Source organism: Passer montanus, unplaced genomic scaffold, assembly GCF_014805655.1.
Source record: "Passer montanus isolate IOZ18808 unplaced genomic scaffold, ASM1480565v1 scaffold53, whole genome shotgun sequence".
NCBI classification, from domain to species: Eukaryota; Metazoa; Chordata; class Aves; order Passeriformes; family Passeridae; genus Passer; species Passer montanus.
Window position 1 is genome coordinate 6,884,129 of NW_024370263.1, and position 19,795 is coordinate 6,903,923.

Sequence of the window (19,795 nt, forward strand, 5' to 3'; positions counted from 1 at the left end):
CCAAGATGAGACCTTTGGTTTATTGCTCACCCGACAAACGAATTGCACCCTCGCAGCTGCAGGGCTGTTACTCATTCACCGGGGCAGATTCCTCAGCACACTCACAGAGGGTGGAAGGAAGGCAGGAGCAGATAAAATCACCCTACAGCAGTGTGGGGTAACTGCAGCTCACCCCAGCAAGTGTACAAGATGGGCTGAAAACATGGGTTGTCTGGTAGCTGGGTATCAAGGAATCAAAGAATCCCTAAGGGTGAAAAAGATCTCTAAAATCTTTGAGTCCAGTCATTAAGCTGAGAGCTGGGGAGAGAGGAGCAGATGAGATATCCTGAGCTGCCCTTGGCTGGGACTTGTAAGAGCAGTCGTGATGAGATTTTACCATGAGGGATCTTCCTTGTACTTTCCTGAAGCCAAATCACTGGGAAATGGGCAAGCACAAACTTTTCAGCAGGCCAAATTCTCTCCCTCCCCAATGATCCACTGTCTGGCTCCCCAGACCTTCCCATTTCTCTCAGCAGAGCAGCAGCACGTGGCTGCAGGAGGAATGATGCCTATTCTGCAACATCCAGCAAATGCAGCTGGACCTCCTGAAGCCTCCTGCACCAAGGGCTCAAAACATCAGCAGCGATTCCGAGCCAGCTCCCACCAACTTCCCACCAGGAACACTTTAAGAGTTGCTCCCATCTGCAAATACTGTTCCCTACACCATGGGGCCAAACAACACAACCAGGCTGGAAAACTGATTCTCAGTGTCTCCTGGAACCAGAACCAAGACAAACGACAGCCTTGCTGAGGCTGTTTATTTCTTCCAGCTGAGATGGTTTGGTGGGAAATTGTCTATACAAAAAAAAAAAAAAAATTCTAAAAAGAGTATCCAACCCCCACAGGTACAGACAGACAATGAAATGCTTTTGAGAAACAGTAATATAGAAAACCATCGGTGTTGAAGTGAATTATTTATAGCCAATGCTAAGATTTGTCAGAGGTTTCAACAACCCCCTTACGGTTAATGAGAGCCAGTGTGAGACTGGGCAAATTGGGACCTGTTAAAGAGAGAAACTGGAGGCTTTGTAGGACCAAACCTGCCACCAGGCACCTACAGAAACACGTCCAGGACCAGCTGATATATTCCCTTTGTCATGTAGGTGGGGAGGCAGATAAACCACCATGACTTGATGGGAAGAGCTGCATGTCTGGGCGGGAAGATGGAGCTGCTCCCACGCCCTCAGCAAAGTCTGCCAGCAGCAGGACTGAGTCTTCCCAAGCCAAAGGTGTGGGACAGCCTGGAGCAGGATGCTCAGCTCACCGTGTGGCTGAGCTGAAGGACTCCCAGGTCCTCAGGAGCTCTGACCAGGCACCCACGTGCACCCTTGGGATGCTTGGGCTGGGCATTCCCACACCAGGGCAGGGAGCAGTGCCTTGGCCACCCTGCACAACCCCTCAGCCACCTTCTTCCAAGCCAACTGCAATTTAGATAAGAGCAGATGCTTTATTTAAAACTTGCATACTGAAGATCCCCCTGAATTATTCATGGACAGGAGCAGCAGAAGCTTTAACACAATGACACTGCCTCACTCAAGAGGAAGAGAAGTACCATTTGTCTCTCTCCACAAGCTCCTCCACACATGCATTCTCCAGGCATCCAAAACTGCAGCCTGGCAGTCCTGGGTGGCTGGAACATCCTGAACCAATGGCTTCAGAGACACCCCATGCCCTTGGCCATCCATGGACACGCCAGGCAGCCCACACCAGAGCCTCCAGGCATCCAAAACTGCAGCCTGGCAGTCCTGGGTGGCTGGAACATCCTGAACCAATGGCTTCAGAGACACCCCATGCCCTTGGCCATCCTCCATGTCCATCCATGGACATGCCAGGCAGCCCACACCAGGGCTTGCAAGGTAAGGCCTGTCCCCAAGTGCCCCCACACCAGCATCTGCCCTCTCCAGATGTTGTTTTCCTGTGTTCAATTATGGGGAAGAAAAAACTGCAGCTCCTGGTACATCATTTCCAGTGGGACAGACGCAGATATATGGCTGTGGGGATTTCAGCCGCACCGCCGCTCACTCCTGAGAAAAGGATCACCTTTAAAAATGGAAACTTAATTAAAAACCATAAATAAAACCAAATTGGTCGTGCTGTTACCTTGGGAGCAGCTGGTGCCATTTGGCCCAGCACAGATGAGGAGTGAGAGCTGTGTGTGATTTCCAGCTTCCCACCCCTCGCCGGGCTCCTGGGCCAGCAGGATTAATCCCAACAAGAGGCACCAGTGATCCTGCCTGCTCTCCATGTGCCACACTGCACATGGCTACCTCAGATGGCTGCAGAAACACAGCAGCTGCTTAATGTATGCCAAATGTCACCCTGCAGATCCACACTGGGCAAGCTCTTCAGACTCCTTGTGCCTGCTAAGCAGAAGGGCTCTGAAAGAGGAGCATGGTCTCCTGAACTGGGAAAATAATCTATGAAAATAGTGACTCATTCAGGATAAAGGTGGAATATACTGTGTTAACACACATACCATTTATTCCATTTATTTACAGCCACATTTTCTGCCAGAGAAGCAGAGAGAAGTATCCACCCCGGCATTCCTGAATTAATATGGAACCTTGCTCTAAAATCCTAACACATATGAAAAGTTTGAAAAATCCAGTTCCTTCATTTTTCAGATCACTCACCCTCTGGCACCTGCCATTTAACACTCAACCCAGTTTTTCTCACTTCTTCTGAGGACCAAAATATATATAGAAGAGGGAAAAAAGCCCTAATCCTTGTCACCTTGCCAGGACATTCCACTGCAAGCATTCATGGTACGACTTGTACCAACAGCAGATCCTGAAATACTTCTCTTCACTCCTGCAGACCAGTTGGCACAGCCAACTGAGCAAGCTAAGGGGAAGTCTGCAGATCCTTCCAAGAAAAAGCCTGCTACCAAAAAAACCATCACGGAAAGCAGCACATCCCTACAAAGACAGGCACAGCCAATTTTCCCTGCAGCAAGAGATTCAGAGTGGTTCAGGTTTTCCTTCCTTCTTCCAGCCAGAATTGCTGCACAGGGAGTTCAGTTCTTTGCCCAGCCAGCAAGGGTGATGACAACTTTTGATTGTGACGTGGAGAAGGGCAGTCTGGAACTTCCCAACAAGCTTCTTGCTCAGGAAGCCCCAAAATGTGGGACCATCTCAGCATTCCATTCCTTCCAGCAAGTTACCACTTGACACCTTTTTGGCCGACAACACTTGATTCATCCCAAACACGTTGTGCCCATTGTGCCTCACCCCTTGTTTCCTTTTCACTGAATCACAACTAACCACCATCCTGGTGGCTACAGCAGAACTGCAGCCAGGAGACACTGAAAGCATGCACAGCTGTAGGAAGACCATCCAAGCAAGCCCAAATGATTTCTGTGGGACTTTGAGCATCCCCCAGGGTCAAGCCTCCAACACCACGTGTAAAGACAACCTGCAGAGGCTTCAGTGATCTGCCCAAAAGGAAGGTAAGGCCAAAATAGAGGATAACACCCAAAAACCTGCAGAGGCTTCAGAGATCTGTCCAAAGGGAAGGTAAAGCCAAAATAGAGGATAACACCCAAAAACCTGCAGAGGCTTCAGAGATCTGCCCAAAAGGAAGGTAAAGCCAAAATAGGGGATAACACCCCAAAACCAGCACATGGAGTGAAGTGAATCCCTGCAGTTCCCAGGACAGGAAGGCAAACAGCAGCCACTCACCAGGCAGGTGGGCTCAGAGGAGCTGGGGCAGAGTGGCACGGGGGCTGCAAGCGGTGCCCTGGGTGAGTGCCAGGCACGGTGGTGATGGCAGGGCAGGGATGCCCACCTGGGAACGCTCACAGGGCTCAGTCTCCAGCGCTGTCAGCCTGCCACATCCCACTTGCACCAGACTTGCAAGCTGATATCCTTAAGGAGCAGGGCGATCCTGGAAACGCTTCAGCCACCACAACTAAGAGCAGACAGGCTGCTTCCTCTGAGCTCCTGAGGCCACACAGGATTGGAAGGGCTCCCCTGTGCTGACACTTGCTCCAAGGGGAGGACTGTCACGTGCCCGCCATCCCTGAGTGCCAGCTGGGCTGTCAGGCAGGGAACCACAGTGAGGGTCTTCCTTTCAGGCCCAGCACACCCCTGTGCTTCCCTCTCCTCACCCTGTGCCGTGTTGTGGATGTTGTTTGCCTTGGTCTCCCTCCTCCCAGCCCCTCATGCTGAGAGCCAGCTGCCTCTGCTCGAAACCATCAATCCCAGCCCAGGAACAAAGCCAAGGCTCTGAGCCTGCCAAGGGGACTCAGCTGCAGCCATCAGCACCCTCCCTCATCCAGGCTCTGCTCTGCACCAGGAAGAGCCACAGCTATTTTTCGGAGAGGGCACCAGTGACCAATCCAAGCTGCTCCAGGGTCTTGGCCCTGGAACCCTCAGGTGAGCGACCACCACCCAAAGGGCTCCTCTTACAACACAGCAGAACTGTTCCAGCAGCTCCTCAGACCACCAAGGTGAACCAGCAAAGCCCCCAGAGAATGGATTTTTCAGTATAGATCTTAAAGACGCAGAGAAACAGCAGCTGGCTTGGAAAAGCAGACTAACACCTCCCCAACCCCAATGGTACCCAATCCAAATCACCCCAATAACTAATTATATTGGATTGAAAATTTCTTTACAATTTCTTCAAACACCCCCTCCTCTTTCTGCATCCCCAGATGCCCCCAAAAATTTGCAATGAGTCTCTGTCCCAGCATTCTGGCACAAGATATCAGCTGAACTGAAGAAGTATTTTTAGCTTTACTACGTAGTATAATTTTTGCTAAAGTACTATTTTTTTGAATGTTAAGGGGAAAGGGATTAAATGTAAGTTATTAAAAGAGTTTCTTTTTACAGCATGCCAAAACATCACCATTCAGGTTGAAAATGAGGTACCATGGCAATCATGTGGATGTGTAACATCCCCTGACAACTTTGATTAACATTTACCCACATTCATGTGATTGTCAACATAAAAATAAAGTCTGGGGACTTTGAAACATTTGTAAGCCAAAGGCAGATGCCTGGGTGACCACACCAGACCAGGCATGTGGTACAGCAGACACCAAGGTTTGCAGTTGGGCTTTTTTTTAGTGATACAGAAAAACCAAGATACATTTTTTCAACAGCATATTACTGGAGAGCAGAACTGCTTCTCCATTTTGCAAACCATCAGTAGTGTGAAAAACAAAACCAGGCAGGAGCATGTTGCTGGGTCCTCTTTACCCATCTCCCCCAAATTTAGCTAAATGTGACCCAATTCCAACTTAACCGTGTTACTCTGTGCTAAGAAATCAAAGCACTGAGAAATCAAAGCGAGCCAAGGCAGTGCAACATGCTGCAATAAATTATGGGTTATCAAAAGTGGCACGACCCTCTGTACATGCAGGTGCCACAGGCATAACCCACAAGGGCACATCCAGATGCAAAATGAACTTTGGAAGGTTCTTTTTGCCTCCAAATTCTCACTGGTTTGTTTCTGCTGAGCAGCAAGCTGAACCCAACCTACTAGAAAAAGAGGATGCTGCCTGTATTTATTATGCATCCAGCACCCTGAGTTCTTACTCCTCTCCCCTTACAGTGATGATTTTAGAGAAACAGATTCATCTCTGACTTTGCACTGGTTTTGTTCTTAGCCTAAATAATAAGTATTAAAAGAACTGTTTTACGTATATCTACTGTAGCAAGGCTCTTATTTCACTTCCAGGCCATTTTTTTTTCCCCAAACCACTAAATATCAAATGCAGAAGAGAAACTGTGAGAGAGAGCAGAGTTTTGCACTGAAACAGAGAGTGAGAGTGATGTCCTTCAAACAAATCAGCTGCTGTGGTTAAAGCATGTACAGCATTCCCAGCCACAGCACTTGCCTGACTGCACCCAAACCTCTGCCAGCCTCCCACGGGGCTCCAAGAGGAAACAGGGACACAGGGAGAGGCACCAAGGGAGCAGAGAGGAAAAAAGCAGCTCAGAGAAAGTTGTGAGGGGAATGCAGAAAGAGAAACAAAAACAATGAGAGCGGAGAGGAAGGGCAGCAGCAGAGGAAGCGGAGATGGGGGAGGAAATGAGCTCTTCTCACTCCTCCCTGCAGCCTCGGGAGCCACAGACCAAACCCGACCACACGGCTTCACTTCCTATGCTGAACAAGCCAACACAACGAGTCACAGACACGTGAAGCTCCACACAAGCGTGGGGGTGGCTTTTTTTTGTTTGTTGTTTTCAAGACTTCTTTACAACGCATGACGGTCAAAGGTACGGAACCAGAAGGCAAAGGCACCACTGGATTAGCAGAAGGAATCCAAAGTGGTGATCAGTACCCAAAACCAGCACCCCACTGCCCGGCTGGGTCCCTCCCACCCCTCCTGCTCCCACCCCAAGCCCTGTGTGGTGCAGGCAGGGAGCAGTACCTCTCATTGCCCGGCTGGAACTCGGAGAGCAGGGACGGCCTCCGCCGCTGCGGCTGCATGATCGACCCTGGCGGCAGGTGGGAAGCGAAATCCCTGGAATGATGCTGGTACTCCAAGAGCGCCACGTCCTGCGGGAACAAACACAGCACAGCTCAGACTCCCGGGAACTCTCAAGCACGCACGGAATAACCCAAAGAAACCCATGTAGATATTCCTCCTCTGAAGCGCTGGGCCATAAAGCTCAGTGCTTTGCCCTCCCCGGAAGGCTCCCAGTAACTCCCAGTCCCACAACTGGAATGGTAGCTCAGCCACTTGTTCAATCCAGCCTTTTCCTGGGGCTGCAGGCAGGGCTGGCTCCTGGGAAAGGACCCCAGCAAGCCCAAGCCAGCCATTGAGCACCCACACACGGGTTTTTGGCATCCAAGCAATCCTGATGACAATTGTGAATCCAAGAGTAAGAACAAAATTAAGTCACAGGATACTTTCAGCTTCAACAGTCCACACATAGCAGCATGGAGAAAGAAAAAAAAGGGGGAAAAAAGGACAGAAGAAAAATCACAAATGTTATCTTGAAAATGTTCCTTTAAACACAGCTCCCCTGGGCTGAGCTCAAGGGGTTTGAAAGGACAGTTTGCTACTTATTATGTGTACGTCCCTTTTGTTCCTTGACCCTTGGAGAGTACAGTACAGTATGTTCCTGATTTTAATTAAATAAGAAGCCCTCCTGCTCTGTGCCACAGACTGATTCCAGCAGCAGTATTTTAGGCAGCTACATTCAACTGCTATTTTTTATTTGCAGATAGATACTTGACCAGCAGACTAATCATCTAATTAACTAAGACCTTCAGCAATGGCATAGAAAACCCTATCACAAAATAACCCTGGTAACACTGACACACATTTACCTTAGAAGAACCAATTCCACCTGGGAGTCTATTTTTGAACAGTTCTCAACTGGAACAAGAAAAAAGCTTTAACTTCCTCAAAAATAAAAAAGGAATTTCAGGGTCTACAGGAAAAAAAAAATTAATAAATAAAACACCACATGCATGCAGCTGATGTGGGCAGGGGGGTCTCAGCCCCAACAACTGCAACAGGAATTATTTGATCTGATGTAGTGAAGATCAATATGAAAGCTGGGGAATTGCCCCAGCAAGGTGAATGGCAGGCAAAGAAAGGGTTTGGGAGCTTAAACAGCAACAACCTGAGCCTGGAGATGCCCTGTCCCAAGCTGGAAGTGGACAGAGCAGCCTCACAGTGGATGTCATGCTGTCCCCCAGCAAGTTGTGGAGTAGGAGTATCAAGGCCCAACATGTTTGACCATCAAAGAGTAAAATGAGAGTTTTTCTGGAAAGCCAGGAAGAAATTCAGCGATTATAAACATTCAGCCAAGAAAAGCAGATCCCCTGCCTCACATCCAACCTCTCTTGCACAAAAGCTGAAAAGGCCAAATACCAAAGGAAGGAGGAGAGAATTGTGCTGTCCTATGGCCACCACTTCTCATGCCTAGAAAGCTGTGCTGGTTTTTGGAATCAAGTTTATTTCTCCCCACTGTCAGGCAGAGTGGTGCTGCTCCTTCTCTGTTCTGTCCAATGCTGGGAAACAGCAGGAACAAGAGACCTCTGCCAGCCCCAGCTCCAGCCTGGCCAGCCCTGAGCTCAGCCTCTGGGCCAAGGGGTGTCTGCACACAGGTTCTTGTGACATTAACAAGGACACGACTTGGACAGTGCCCACTCATCCTCCCAGGGCTGTAAATCCAGGTGTGTGGGGAGGATGCAGGCCCAAAAGCTGCTTTTCCTCCAGCTCTGGAGTCCATCCCTGCAGGGACAGAACGTGCCATCACTCCAATCACAGATGGGACAAACACAGACATCTGAGGAGCCCTCAGCTCCTCCAGCCCAGCCAAAGCAAAATCCCTGCCTACAAACAAGCTTCCCCACGTTCACACTTGTCCTGGTTTGAAATTAAAAATAAATATTTAAATAGAAGAGTGATGCAGCTCCTGACATCCACCTACAAAACAAACACATCGTGTCTGGGAAGACACACCAATAGGCCCAAAACCAGGACCATCACTTTCTGTGGGTGTATAAACAAGAATTACCCGTCTGGGAGGCTCAAAGGCTGTACCCTTGAGAGAAAAAAAAAGGCTCTTGCATGCCCCAAGAGCCATCTGTTTTTCCTTTTCCCCTGCCCACACTCTGCTGAGCTTTTGCCTCCTCTAACCCCATCAGAAAATGGCTGGTGGAGCTCAGAACCTGCTGGCATGGCCTGAAGTGACTCTGACCTGCTCTGCCTTCCTTACATCCCTGTTGGGTTTTACAAGGAGAAAACAAAACCTGAAACTTAGTGAGGAGGATTAAAATTGACAAATTTCTGTGCCCTATGATGAACTGTTAAGAGGCACTGTGGAAGCCCTGGAAGATGTAGGTGGATTAATTGCTCAGAAAGTTACTCCAGTAAGTTGCACTGTGAGCTGTGACAGTGTTTTTCAAATGCAAACACCAGAAAGGTTTATGAGTTGCCTTCGAACTGCCTGGTGGACTTGGCAGTGCTGGGCTGATGGCTGGATTTGATGATTCTGTGGGTATTTTCCAATCCAAATGATTCTATGACTCACAAGAGGCATCAATTTTCTCTAGCAGAGTTTTAAAGATATCTGCTGGGAGGCTCCTTGCTGCCAGCACCACAGCACCTTCCACACAGACACAGGAGCAGCACCCAATGGTGCCACCTGAATTCCCCACCACTGAATCACACAAATGTGGTGTAGCTCCCACCCTGACCTCAAACTTCTAGCACCTGCTCATGGGCAACTCCAAGACACCGCAAATAAAACAACCAAAGAACCCTGCAGCCCCAAACTACACGTTGCTCCTTTTCCTCTCCATTGTTTTGCTGGGTTTTGCTCAATTCTATTTTTTTGCTCCTCCTCTCCCTCTCTTTGTATCTCTTCCTGCCCTCTGCAAACCTTCCTCCCCACCCCACAAATCTGCTGATTTGCCACAGCATCCTCTCCAGACCTCTCAAATCTCCAGCTGCCTCCAGTAAGAACTTTCTCCCTTTTACATCAACTTTCCTGTTGTTCCTTGTGGTTTTGGTGCTCCCACATGGATGTACTTTGGGAGGCTGTGTAGATTTCATGAATTCAGTAAATGTCATTACTGAAATCAAGGAAGCAGAAAGAGCAGGGATAGTAAGGGGCTCTAGAAAATCAGATTTGGGGAGGAGGCCAGCACTGCCAAGGCCAGACAGACACTGAGAGCACCACCTCAAGCCACCCCAGCAGAGCAGGGCAGTACCAGGCAAATCTTTAAATAAATTAAATGCTAAAGACCCTAAAGTGGCCTCATTAAAACACTTCTTCATGCAGCAGACTGAAGAGGTACTGAGGCCCAGGCTAAGGGACTGAAAGCATCCTTTGCTGCCCACCAGGGAAGTTGGACACGTCCCTGCTGCTCCTGTGTGGGGTGCTGGGACAGAGAGCCAGGGAAAGCACCCTGAGTCTCAAGGCTTCTGTGCTATCCCTTGATTTGGGAGTGCCAAGAACACTATTTCCATCCCCCTCCTGGTAAATCCTTCTACCCCAAATAACCTGAGTCTACCAGGCTCATTTAGATTTGCTAATCAAACTGTTTAAAGCCGGGCTCCTGAGCACAGTATCACAGAAAAGTTCTATGGCAACACACAGAGAAAGCCCAACAGAATGAGAAAGGAAGAAGCCACCCACCTCCACATTTTTAAATAATTTTAAAGCTTCCAGCCTGCTGCCTTAGCTAGCATAAAGTCTCTAGCAAACTCTTCAGTGCTGTCCCCGACCTCAGGGTAACCCCCACACTAAGCCAACAACTGCAGGCAGCCCTTCTGCCTCTCTCGCTTTCTGTTTTGGACACGTGCTCCTGCTGGTGTGTTCACTTCTCCTTCCCTGCCTGCAGCTGCTGGGTCCTGCCTGCCTGATCTCCAAGCAGGAGGAAGAAGGGGAGGCCTGAGAGCGATGCTGGGAGCACCCCCAGGCACCAGAAACGCCACGCCAGAGCCAACAGCACCTCTGAGCCTGCACTCCCAGCTCCAGCACCAAGCACATCCACACAGACACGGCGTGCACCCACTGCTCCATCCCGATGGCCTTCCCGTGGCTCCAAGATCACCCTCTGAGGAGAAGAGCTCAGGGACAGGAGGCCTGCAGAAAGGAGGCCTGGAGCTGGTCTTGCAACAGAAAGGCGAACCGCTCCTCCTCTCTTCCTCCCACCAGCAGACAAACAAGTACAAACACCCAGCGCTTCTGGCTTCCTTGGAAAACAGCTCTGGAGCAAACCCATGGAGACCCAGAGCAGCCAGTGAGGACCTGCAGCCCAGCTCGAGCAGCCCGAAGTGTGAGATCCGTCCTCAGCGCTTACCACGTCCTCAACCCGAGAGAGCAACCGGGAGCTCCCCGCCGAGTTTCGGTGCAAGACAGCTTTGTTTCAAAACCACCGGTGCTTGTTTTGCCGTGACACCGAGGAGGAGCAGCCTGGGGTCAGCCACCACATCCGCCAGCTGGGCCGGCTCCCGGCGCAGAGCGGCACCGCCGCCACCTCGAATCACGGCACCGGGCAGCGCCTGCGGAGCTCCCGGCACGGGAGAGCTCAGCCCGTGACAGGCCACGGCCGCACACTGTCCTCGTCACCTTCCACAGCCAGACAAACAGGCCTGGGCACTGCACACGCTCCTCGAGGAGCAAATGCCAGCTCCTCGCCACCTCCACCATGGATTAGGGCTGCTCCTTACAAGATCGCCCAGAGTTGTGTTGCAAATAGTTTTTATTTTCTAACGATGTGCTGTTTCTGCTGAAACATTCAATGAGGCCAATTAATAATGGTGTGGCACAAACAGTGAGAAAAAACAATGCCAAAACATCCCTGTTTATTTCCCTTCCCATGAACTAGCCCTTATCTAATCTCACAAAGGATACGTGGTCTGTCCCTGCTGCTCGTGAGCAGCTCGTGTGCCGTTCTGGGAATGGTTAACCACAGGGGAAGCGATGGGTGATGGCACAGGGCTGGTGCCCCCCAGACCATGGCACTGGTGGCATGTAGAGCCACAGCTGGACACTTCACAGCTGCTGCTCTGGCATGTCCACATGGCCCAGAGCAACACGGTGTCCAAGACACGACCACACAGCTTTGGAGTGCAGAGCCACCCCATCCCCTGGGGAAGCTCGGGGCTTGGTGAGCTTCCTGCACCCCCAGACCCCATGGAGCAGCACATCCCAGCTTGGCACATGCCAGGGCCTCAGATCATCCTGCAGTTAATTTGTGAGGTGCACAAAGCACCACAGCCACCACTCTGGTGGCTTTGTCAGAGGCAAGGGATGTCACCCACCCCTGCTCTGCACACCCTCCAACTGTGGAAAAAGAAGTTCCCTACCATCTCTTTCTGCCAGCAGTGAGTGTGACCTACTTTAGCAATAAAAGGAAAAGTTCTCTGGTGCCTGGATACCCCTTGGCACTGGCAGCACAGCATTTGCTCATCAGACCGAGAAATGCACTTTTTAGTATTCGCCTGAAGAAAATATTTCTTCCCAAAGCCAATTCTCAAAGGTAAGAGGAAGGGGAAAGGTTTGGGAGGAATCAGGGTGGTAGCAGAGCTGTCACTGTGCTAAGGTCCAGCTGTGAGGGAGCCAGTGTGGCACACACAACCCACCATGCTCAGCCTCCCCAGCCCAGAGGAACCATCCTCTGCTGCTGAAAGCCTCCTCTGAAGTGCAAAGGAGGTGATTATTGATCCAAACAGGCTGTCCACAAGCACAATGCTGTCTGCCCAACTTCCTCCCCAAAGCCCTGTGAGGAGCTCACTGCAGGTTTAAGAAAAAAATGCCAACAACATCAACTAAACAATAACTCCTCCACAATCAGCTCTCCTGTTGAAGATAAGGTCAGTAATAAAAACCTGGCTGAATACATGCATTTTTATCTTGCCTACAGGGATGCAACATGTGCTGAAAAGACAAATGCCCTTATTGTTCCGAGACAGTCTCATTGCCATCCATCTCTCAGAAGCTGCTGACTTGGCCCTTTGTTTTAGGAGGTGACCACAGTGCGCGTGGCCCCTCGCTGGAAGGCACCGATTCCTGCTGCCATCCCTGCACCAAGGCCACAACTGCTGCCAGCACTGATGGCATCTGTACCAGCTGCACAGCACTGCACCCTTCTCCATGCCCTCTCCAGCAAAGCAGGGCTGTCAGCAGTGCTTGGCTGCCCTGTCTGAAAGTGCCATTCATGGAGAAGTCACGTCTCGGTGAGGACAGCTCTCAGCTGTTGTGGCTTCCCGGTCATCTGACCGGTGCCGGGTGCTGGAGCCAGCTGCCAGCCCTCTCCCCGGCAGCCAGAGGTGCCCACAGAGCAGCAGCACATCCACTACAGTGCTGCTTTTCAGCCTCTCCCCATCACAAGACTTTTGTCCCAGTTGCATCCAGGCGCCTTTGAGGCGGGAATGACCCGTCTGCCCTTCCTCCAGCCCCCATGCCTGGTGCTGTGCTTCCTGAAGCCATGAACACACACCCAGGGTGAGCAGCTCTCTTCACACAACAAACAGACTTTCTACCATAAAAGACACCAGGTCATTTAACTGATCATCACATCTCTTCTGCAGCCCTCACCACCTCCTACTGCACCTGCTCCCATACAACACCCACAATCTAGCTGCAGGTCCATGTAGGACCCTTTCAGCTTTCCATGTCCCCTACTCTTCCTTACACCTCCACAGCAAATCCTTCACTTGCTCAGTAATTTGAATAAATGCTGTGACAATGACAACCAGCACAAGTCCCCAGTCTTGCAGAAGGTGCCTCCAGGGGCTGGTGGGGCAGCACAGTCATGCCTGAAGCACAGGAAAAGGCTCCAAAAGTGGCTTTGCCAAACCACATAAGCCATGGAAGTTCTTTCTTCCCCTGTGGATTTACAATCATGAGATCTACCAAAAGCAAAGCATCACCTTCTGCATCAAATCATGTCCAAAAAGAAGATTAGGGAGCAACCACAGACATTTACTGTAGCTTGAAGTAAAAGAAGTGTTTTGGATAAAGGCTGTATCCTAGGGAAAACAAGATTTAAATACAAACTGCTGTAAGCCAACTTCTTCCCAGCAATGGGAAGGGGACTCTAGAGCAGGGAATTAGGTGTCCTGTTCTTTCACCTCCATGCTCTCCCAGTCCCAGAGCAGAAAGCCAATTTCCCGAAATCCACCACTGAGCTGCTCAGAGCTAACGCAATCCGTCACTGGAAATGGACTCAGAAGAGATAGCACTGAGCTCTCGTGACAGACCTGATCAGAGTCAGTATTTCCAAGGTATGCCTTTTATTTTCAGGCCATTCCTTAAAACATTAGCTGGAGCCCAGCAGGCAGAATTCAGGACTCCCCTCACTCAGCTGGTAGCAAGAGTTTGTTCTTTGTGCTCGGAGGTGGTGCACCATAAACTCTTCTGTTTTTCCAGTTCCTGGATCACTGACACAGACCGGCAATTTGCTCCCAGGAAACAAAAGCACGAATAACTACTCCAAGGAAATCCACCACACAGCAGTAAGGCACAGAACAGTGCCCCTGTGCAGGCTTACCTGGCACCACACCGACCATGTCACCGTGGAGAGCAGCAAGCTCCTGCCATCCCCAGAGCCTGCACTTTCCACAGCAGGACACTGCATTCAACTCGCTCTGCTCAAACTGCTGGGAGGAGGAGTCTGGGCAGGGAAGGCACTCCATTCCCCCCAGGCCACTTTTTGGCTTGGACACCAAATCAACACGCAAGTTTGCACCACGCTCTTGTCTCTGGTTCGCACAGACAAGGAAGTTATTTATCATGGGCCAAAGCAAACGAGCGATGGGGCCGGGACGCTCCTGCACAAGGGCTGTGTTGAGAATGGGGAGCTTAATGAAGGAGCTGCTGAGCTGCTCCCAGCCAGGAGAGGTGGCACGGGAAAAGCACAATGGTCTCCAAGCTGGAGCAGAGGAGTTGAGGAGGGCTGAAGCTGTGTGCAGGGAATGGAGGCAAACAGCAGGAAGAAGGCAAAATGAGCCTCTTGTTTAGCAGGAGGGAAAAGTGCTCACAAAGGGGAATTCAAGTGATGATGGAGCACCAATTTCATATGAATGTGTACACACCCCAATCCTACCAATCCCTAATCCTGTTTAGCATCTCTAGTACATGAAACACTTAAAGCACCCCAAAAGCAGAAGCTGTTTTGGCACAGAGGCTGCTGCTTGAGGACACCTTGTGTGCCCCGACCCCCAGCATCTCCAGCACCTGATACCACCCTCCTGGAAAGCCCAGCCTGCGTCCAAAGCCACACCATTCCTGCTCTGAAATGTCAGGGCACTAACAGGAGCAGGAAGGCTGGTAAGGAGGTCACAGCAAAAAACTGGATTCACGCAGGAGGAAAAGAGGGGAACCCTTCTGTTCCCAGGGAATACTGATCATGAAGAGGTTTTAAAAAGAAAGGGGGATGTGCACTACACAGGAAAATTGATCTGTTTACAGAAAATATCTGCAGGTTGCCTGAAAATGAATATCCTTCATGCGAAAGTTTCCTTTGAGAGAGCATGAACTTTGGACACATTAGAAGGTTAAGAGCGTAAGTAATGTGTTTTTTCACCTTTAGCTAAAGGTCACGGAGCATTCAAACAATTCCTCTGTTTCCAAGCTGAACACGACAGAAGTCAACTGTGCACCCCAACATTACAGCTAATGAATATGGAAAACAGAAATGTTTTCCCTGCACTTTGGCCAAGAACCACTCTGTGCCCTTAAGAAGGAACTGCTGATTATTGGAGATATTAGTTTTACCTCAAGAAAGTCAAACAAACCAGAACCTTTTCACTAAGCTTCCTTCTTCCCGTTAAAAGCACGTTGACTTGTCAAAGCTTTTTGCAAGTCATTGTCTACTAAGGCAGAATTAAATTCAGGGTCATTATAGAATTTTGCATTTCCATTTTCACATAATAACCAGCCTTCCCAAGAGCTGTTGGACCAGGTATCTCTCAGTGAGGAGGAAGACACCTGAGTGTGTTGCTTACCCTGTGGAAGTGCCTGTTTGCTGTGTCAGCCATTGCAGAGAGCTCAGTCTGGGTCAGACTCACGGGTTCACAGCCCTGCCCAAAGCTGGCAACCAAGAGTGAAACCAGACAACAAACACCCTCCCTCAACCAGTACTGGTCTTCTCTGCCAGCTCCAAACTCAGCAGTAGCTCGTGGAACATGCTGATGGGAGGAGGTGCCCATATGTACAAAGCATATTTCTGTTTGTTTACTTGAAATACACTTTTTCCCCCATTTTGCTGGATAATCCCTTAGGCTTTATGTGATGGGAGAAGAAAAATCCCTCAGCCTGCTTCCACTGCCTCCTGCCCCTTCACAACATCTCCTCTCACTTGCCTCATCTGTGAAATCAAACAGCTGCAATCCTTTAAATCACTTTTCATAAAGTGTCTCCAAGCCTAAAATAATGTCACGGCTCATTTCTGAGCTCAGCATTCCTGCCGCGCCGCATTTCCCTGGGTGCGACCGTCACAGTTGAGCTGTGATTATTTATTTATATTATAATAGCATTTGCAGCCCTGCTGTGCTCAGCCCTGCACACGCGCCCAGGAGGTGACCCAGGGCGTTTCCACCACCAGGATAAGGATCCCTGAGCTGACGAATTCCCAGTTCTCAGGAAAGGATGTCTTGGAACGCAACAAACCAGAACCAAAATTTAATTAGATGCAAGACATGTCAGTGTCGGGTTGGTTTTGGCCTCTCTTGGTTTCTTCCAAACAAGCTCTCACTGTGCAAACACACCCCATGACAAAACTGACCTGGCCAAGACATGCAAGCAAATACCGCTGACTTTTAATATTAAACAGCGCAGCAACTTCAAAGGCACTGGGCTCTCCTCTCCCAAGCAATCCCACCAGAGATCAGCTCCAGCCCCAGAGCCATGGCCAGGCTCCAGCTCACGGCGCCGCCGAGCAGGAGACACGTGTTTGTGAACAGCTGAGAGCGGCGGGGCAGATCATGCAGGGACACGCTTCCACAAACACCCTGCCTGCCCTCCCAGCACCGGCAAGGTGCGTCTGTTGGTGTGGGGCTGGCATGCTTCTGCCCACAGGAGTCTTCTGGCTTTCCGTCCAAAAAAAATCTCAGCTCGGACCTCTCCTGCATCCAGACACCCAAAAGGTATCACATAACTCCGGGTCATTACATGTGCCTGTAAAAATAGCTTCTAGAAATGAATGCCAGCTGCTTCTTCCAACATTAATACAACAGAACAGAACCAGTGTTCACTGCAGGCTGCAGAAACCTCCAGCTCACTGCAGACAACTGCCCTGCTCATCCTGCTGTTGCAGCACTAAGGGGAAGCAGTTGGGATTCTGCAGGAGACGAAAGCTCAGCACCCCAAGGACAGGAGCCATTCACACTCTTTAAAATCTGTCTCCACACTGCAGACGGAGGTTCCTTTGGTTTGCTTTTAAACCACAGTCTTGCAACAACTGCAGATCGTGCTCACCTGGTCGCATCCTCCTCCCGCTTGGGTTTCTTATAAAAAGGAGAACTGGGATTTTCTTTTTGAGACAAATGCTCTTGGTTATGTTCCAGCCCCCAAACAAACACGCTCACAGTGATGGAAGCAAAGCTCCCATAAATCGAACCAGGTCAGCGTGTCTCATAGCCAGGATGAAAAGCTTCTTTGTGCAGCAGCACGCAGGCCCCGAGCGATGTAGATGAGCCAGCAAACGCAGCCAAGAGCTCGTCCCGCGCCCTCCTTAACGTTTCTATTTCAAAGCCTTTCCAATCTCCAGGTCTGCTCCTTGTGCCGCTCTGCTGAAGCCAGGCAAAGAGGGCAAATGAGGGAATTTCAGCCCTTCACTGGCATTTCGTGGGTTTCCAGGCCCTCAAGTTGAACACTAAAACCAGCACAGACTGAATTTTACCATTCAGTAGCTGTGACTGTCAAATGCAACCCCCAGACAAGGTCTCCTCCCTGACTTGCGTTTCAGGCACCTTCCACCTCACTGTGATCCACCAAGAAGCAGCTCCAAAGACTCTTGGAAGTGTGAGCCATACTCCAGCACCTAATAAGATTCCTTTAAGCAGCCTGAGCTGACTAAAGCTGTTCCACTAAGAAGAGTTTCCTCCGTTAAGGGCTTAAACTGAAAACATTCACCCGCCCGGGATGAGCAAACACAGGCATGAGTGAGACAGCACAGAAAGGAGAGGCTGGCTCCAGGTGAATTAACCTCTGTGAGTTCTGGTACATTCAACAAGACAGAGCCAAAAAAAAAAAAGATCATCTACAGCTTATGCCTTGATCCAAGAAAAGAAAAGATTACAGGTCAAGACTAAGAGGGGGGGAAAAGAGGGGGAAGGATAAAATGAAAAGCTCAGCAGCTCAGTTATCTTCTTGCTCCCCATGAGAGCTGCATAAAGAGAGGCAGGTCTGCTAACAGAGGGCAGGAGGCAGGTTCACTCAGCAGTTTGCCTGGGAACCAGGAGAGCTCTCCTGCGGGTGTGAGGAGCAAGGACTGGCTTCACTGGGAAGCACTGAGCCCACATGTAGAAGAGGATGGTCCTTCCCTTGTGATTCAGTGCCAAGAAAAGGCCATGCCAAAAAGGGCTGGAGGGCACATGCTCCTGCTCCACAAGAATGGTCAAACCTTCCCCTTTGCCCCCAGGCTGGATGCACCCAACCAAGGCTGCTCTTGCCTGGAGGACAAACAAATTCAGGTGCTCAGAAATGATGAGCCAGAGCCCACGAGCACCACCACAGCCAGTGCTTAGGAAAAGGCTGGAAAGGGAGAGAAAAACTGAAAGCACCATATGGAGAAACAAAAGAGGATCCCATGAGAGAGGAACAATGAAATCCTGTACCACAGGCACGGAAATGGTCTGATTTCTCCGTAACAGCCACATCCGAGACCGGCGCAGCTGAACCACTGCCTGACACTGGGGACACCCACGTGGCTCCCACCCTGCCAGCGGCTGGGGAAGGAAAGCCGTGGCCTATTGTATTTGTGGGGTGCCCCGATGAAGGAAGGAATGATGAATCTGACTCTATGTTCTCAGAAGGCTAATTGATTATTTTATGATCTATATTATATTAAAGATCATAGAGATATGATCTAAATTATATTAAAGAAGTTATATTATGATCTGTATTATATTAAATATAGTTTAGAATATACTAAACTATACTAAAGAATACAGAAAGGATACTTACAGAAGGCTAAAAAGATAGTAATAAAACTCATGGCACAGCTTGGCACTGGTTGGCCACTGAGTCAAAACAACTCATTACTCTCTCCAGAGTCCCAACACAGCTTGGCACTGGTTGGCCATTGAGTCAAAACAACTTGCCAGAAACCCAATGAAACAACCACCCATTGGATAAACAATGACCAAACACATTCCAAAGGAGCAAAACATAGAGAAGCAAATGAGATAAAATTGTTTTCCTTTTTCTCTGTGGCTTCTCAGCTTCCCAGGAGGAGAGGTCCTGGGCAGAGGGATTTTTCAGAAGATGTGAGGGTGCCGGTGGCCTTACCGCGTGCGGGCGGGCGATCTGCACCGGGTAGGACATGGCGTGCGGGGCGTAGCGCGGCTCGGCCGCGCGCCAGCTCTGCGTCACGGGCTGCGTGGAGCCAGACATGGCCGGCGAGCAGGCTGCCTCCAAATCACCAGCCACAGATTAGGAGAGCCGAGAGCTCCTCTTCATCGTGCGTGCGCCTTCCACGGCGTGCAATAGCTGGAAGGAAGCGGGAAAGCAGCAGGTTAAAATTCAGTCAGCTCAAGTCCTGTGAGACAGCCGAGGATCAGGCCTTGGGCCTCACCAAAACCTCACCGCCCTCGCAATTCCCCAGCAGCCCCGTTCTCCATTTGGCAAACCACACTGCTAAATCTTTTCTGTAGATTACTCCTATCACAGGAAGTCCAAATGTAAGATTGTCCAAAATTTATCGCACCCAATTTTCTCGGAAAGCCTTCGCCCACCCCCAGCAGGACCAGGAAGCCAAACTGCCAGCTATTTCTTTGGGTCCTGTTGGTCTCTAAGTCTCTTGGAGATGAGTATTTTTTTTGCAGGGTGACTCAGTTTCCAAAAACACAGTCTAGAGTTCTGGCATTTCAACACAAGGTCCAAAAGGCACAGGGTCCCTCCCCAGCCCATCCCTTTCAACATCCACACTCTCACATGCCAGTGCTCTTCTTTCCAAGCTGTGGCCACTTCTGCTGCCCTCTGAGGTAAGCTCTGATCTAATGGCAGGAGGGACACCAGGCACTGACCCTGCCTGCAGCTGTGTCCATCCACGGACAATAAAAGCCAGGACTAAAACACATCACACACCTTCAGTGCCACCTGGATCAGCCCTT

The 19,795-nt window shown here is 50.1% G+C and overlaps 1 protein-coding gene across 12 annotated transcripts in view; it reads right to left on the reverse strand.

Annotated features, from left to right (window-relative positions):
• Positions 1-19,795, reverse strand: part of NCOR2 (nuclear receptor corepressor 2) — a 226,887-nt gene that overhangs the window by 136,382 nt on the left and 70,710 nt on the right. For all 12 annotated transcript variants that reach the window (XM_039724633.1, XM_039724632.1, XM_039724631.1 and 9 more), the window contains exons 2-3: positions 18,972-19,172; positions 6,419-6,546 (exon numbers count right to left, since the gene is read on the reverse strand). In XM_039724633.1, coding sequence (XP_039580567.1) covers positions 6,419-6,546; positions 18,972-19,076 — 233 coding nt within the window. In that variant the 5' untranslated portion in view covers positions 19,077-19,172. The remainder of the gene's footprint in view (positions 1-6,418; positions 6,547-18,971; positions 19,173-19,795) is intronic.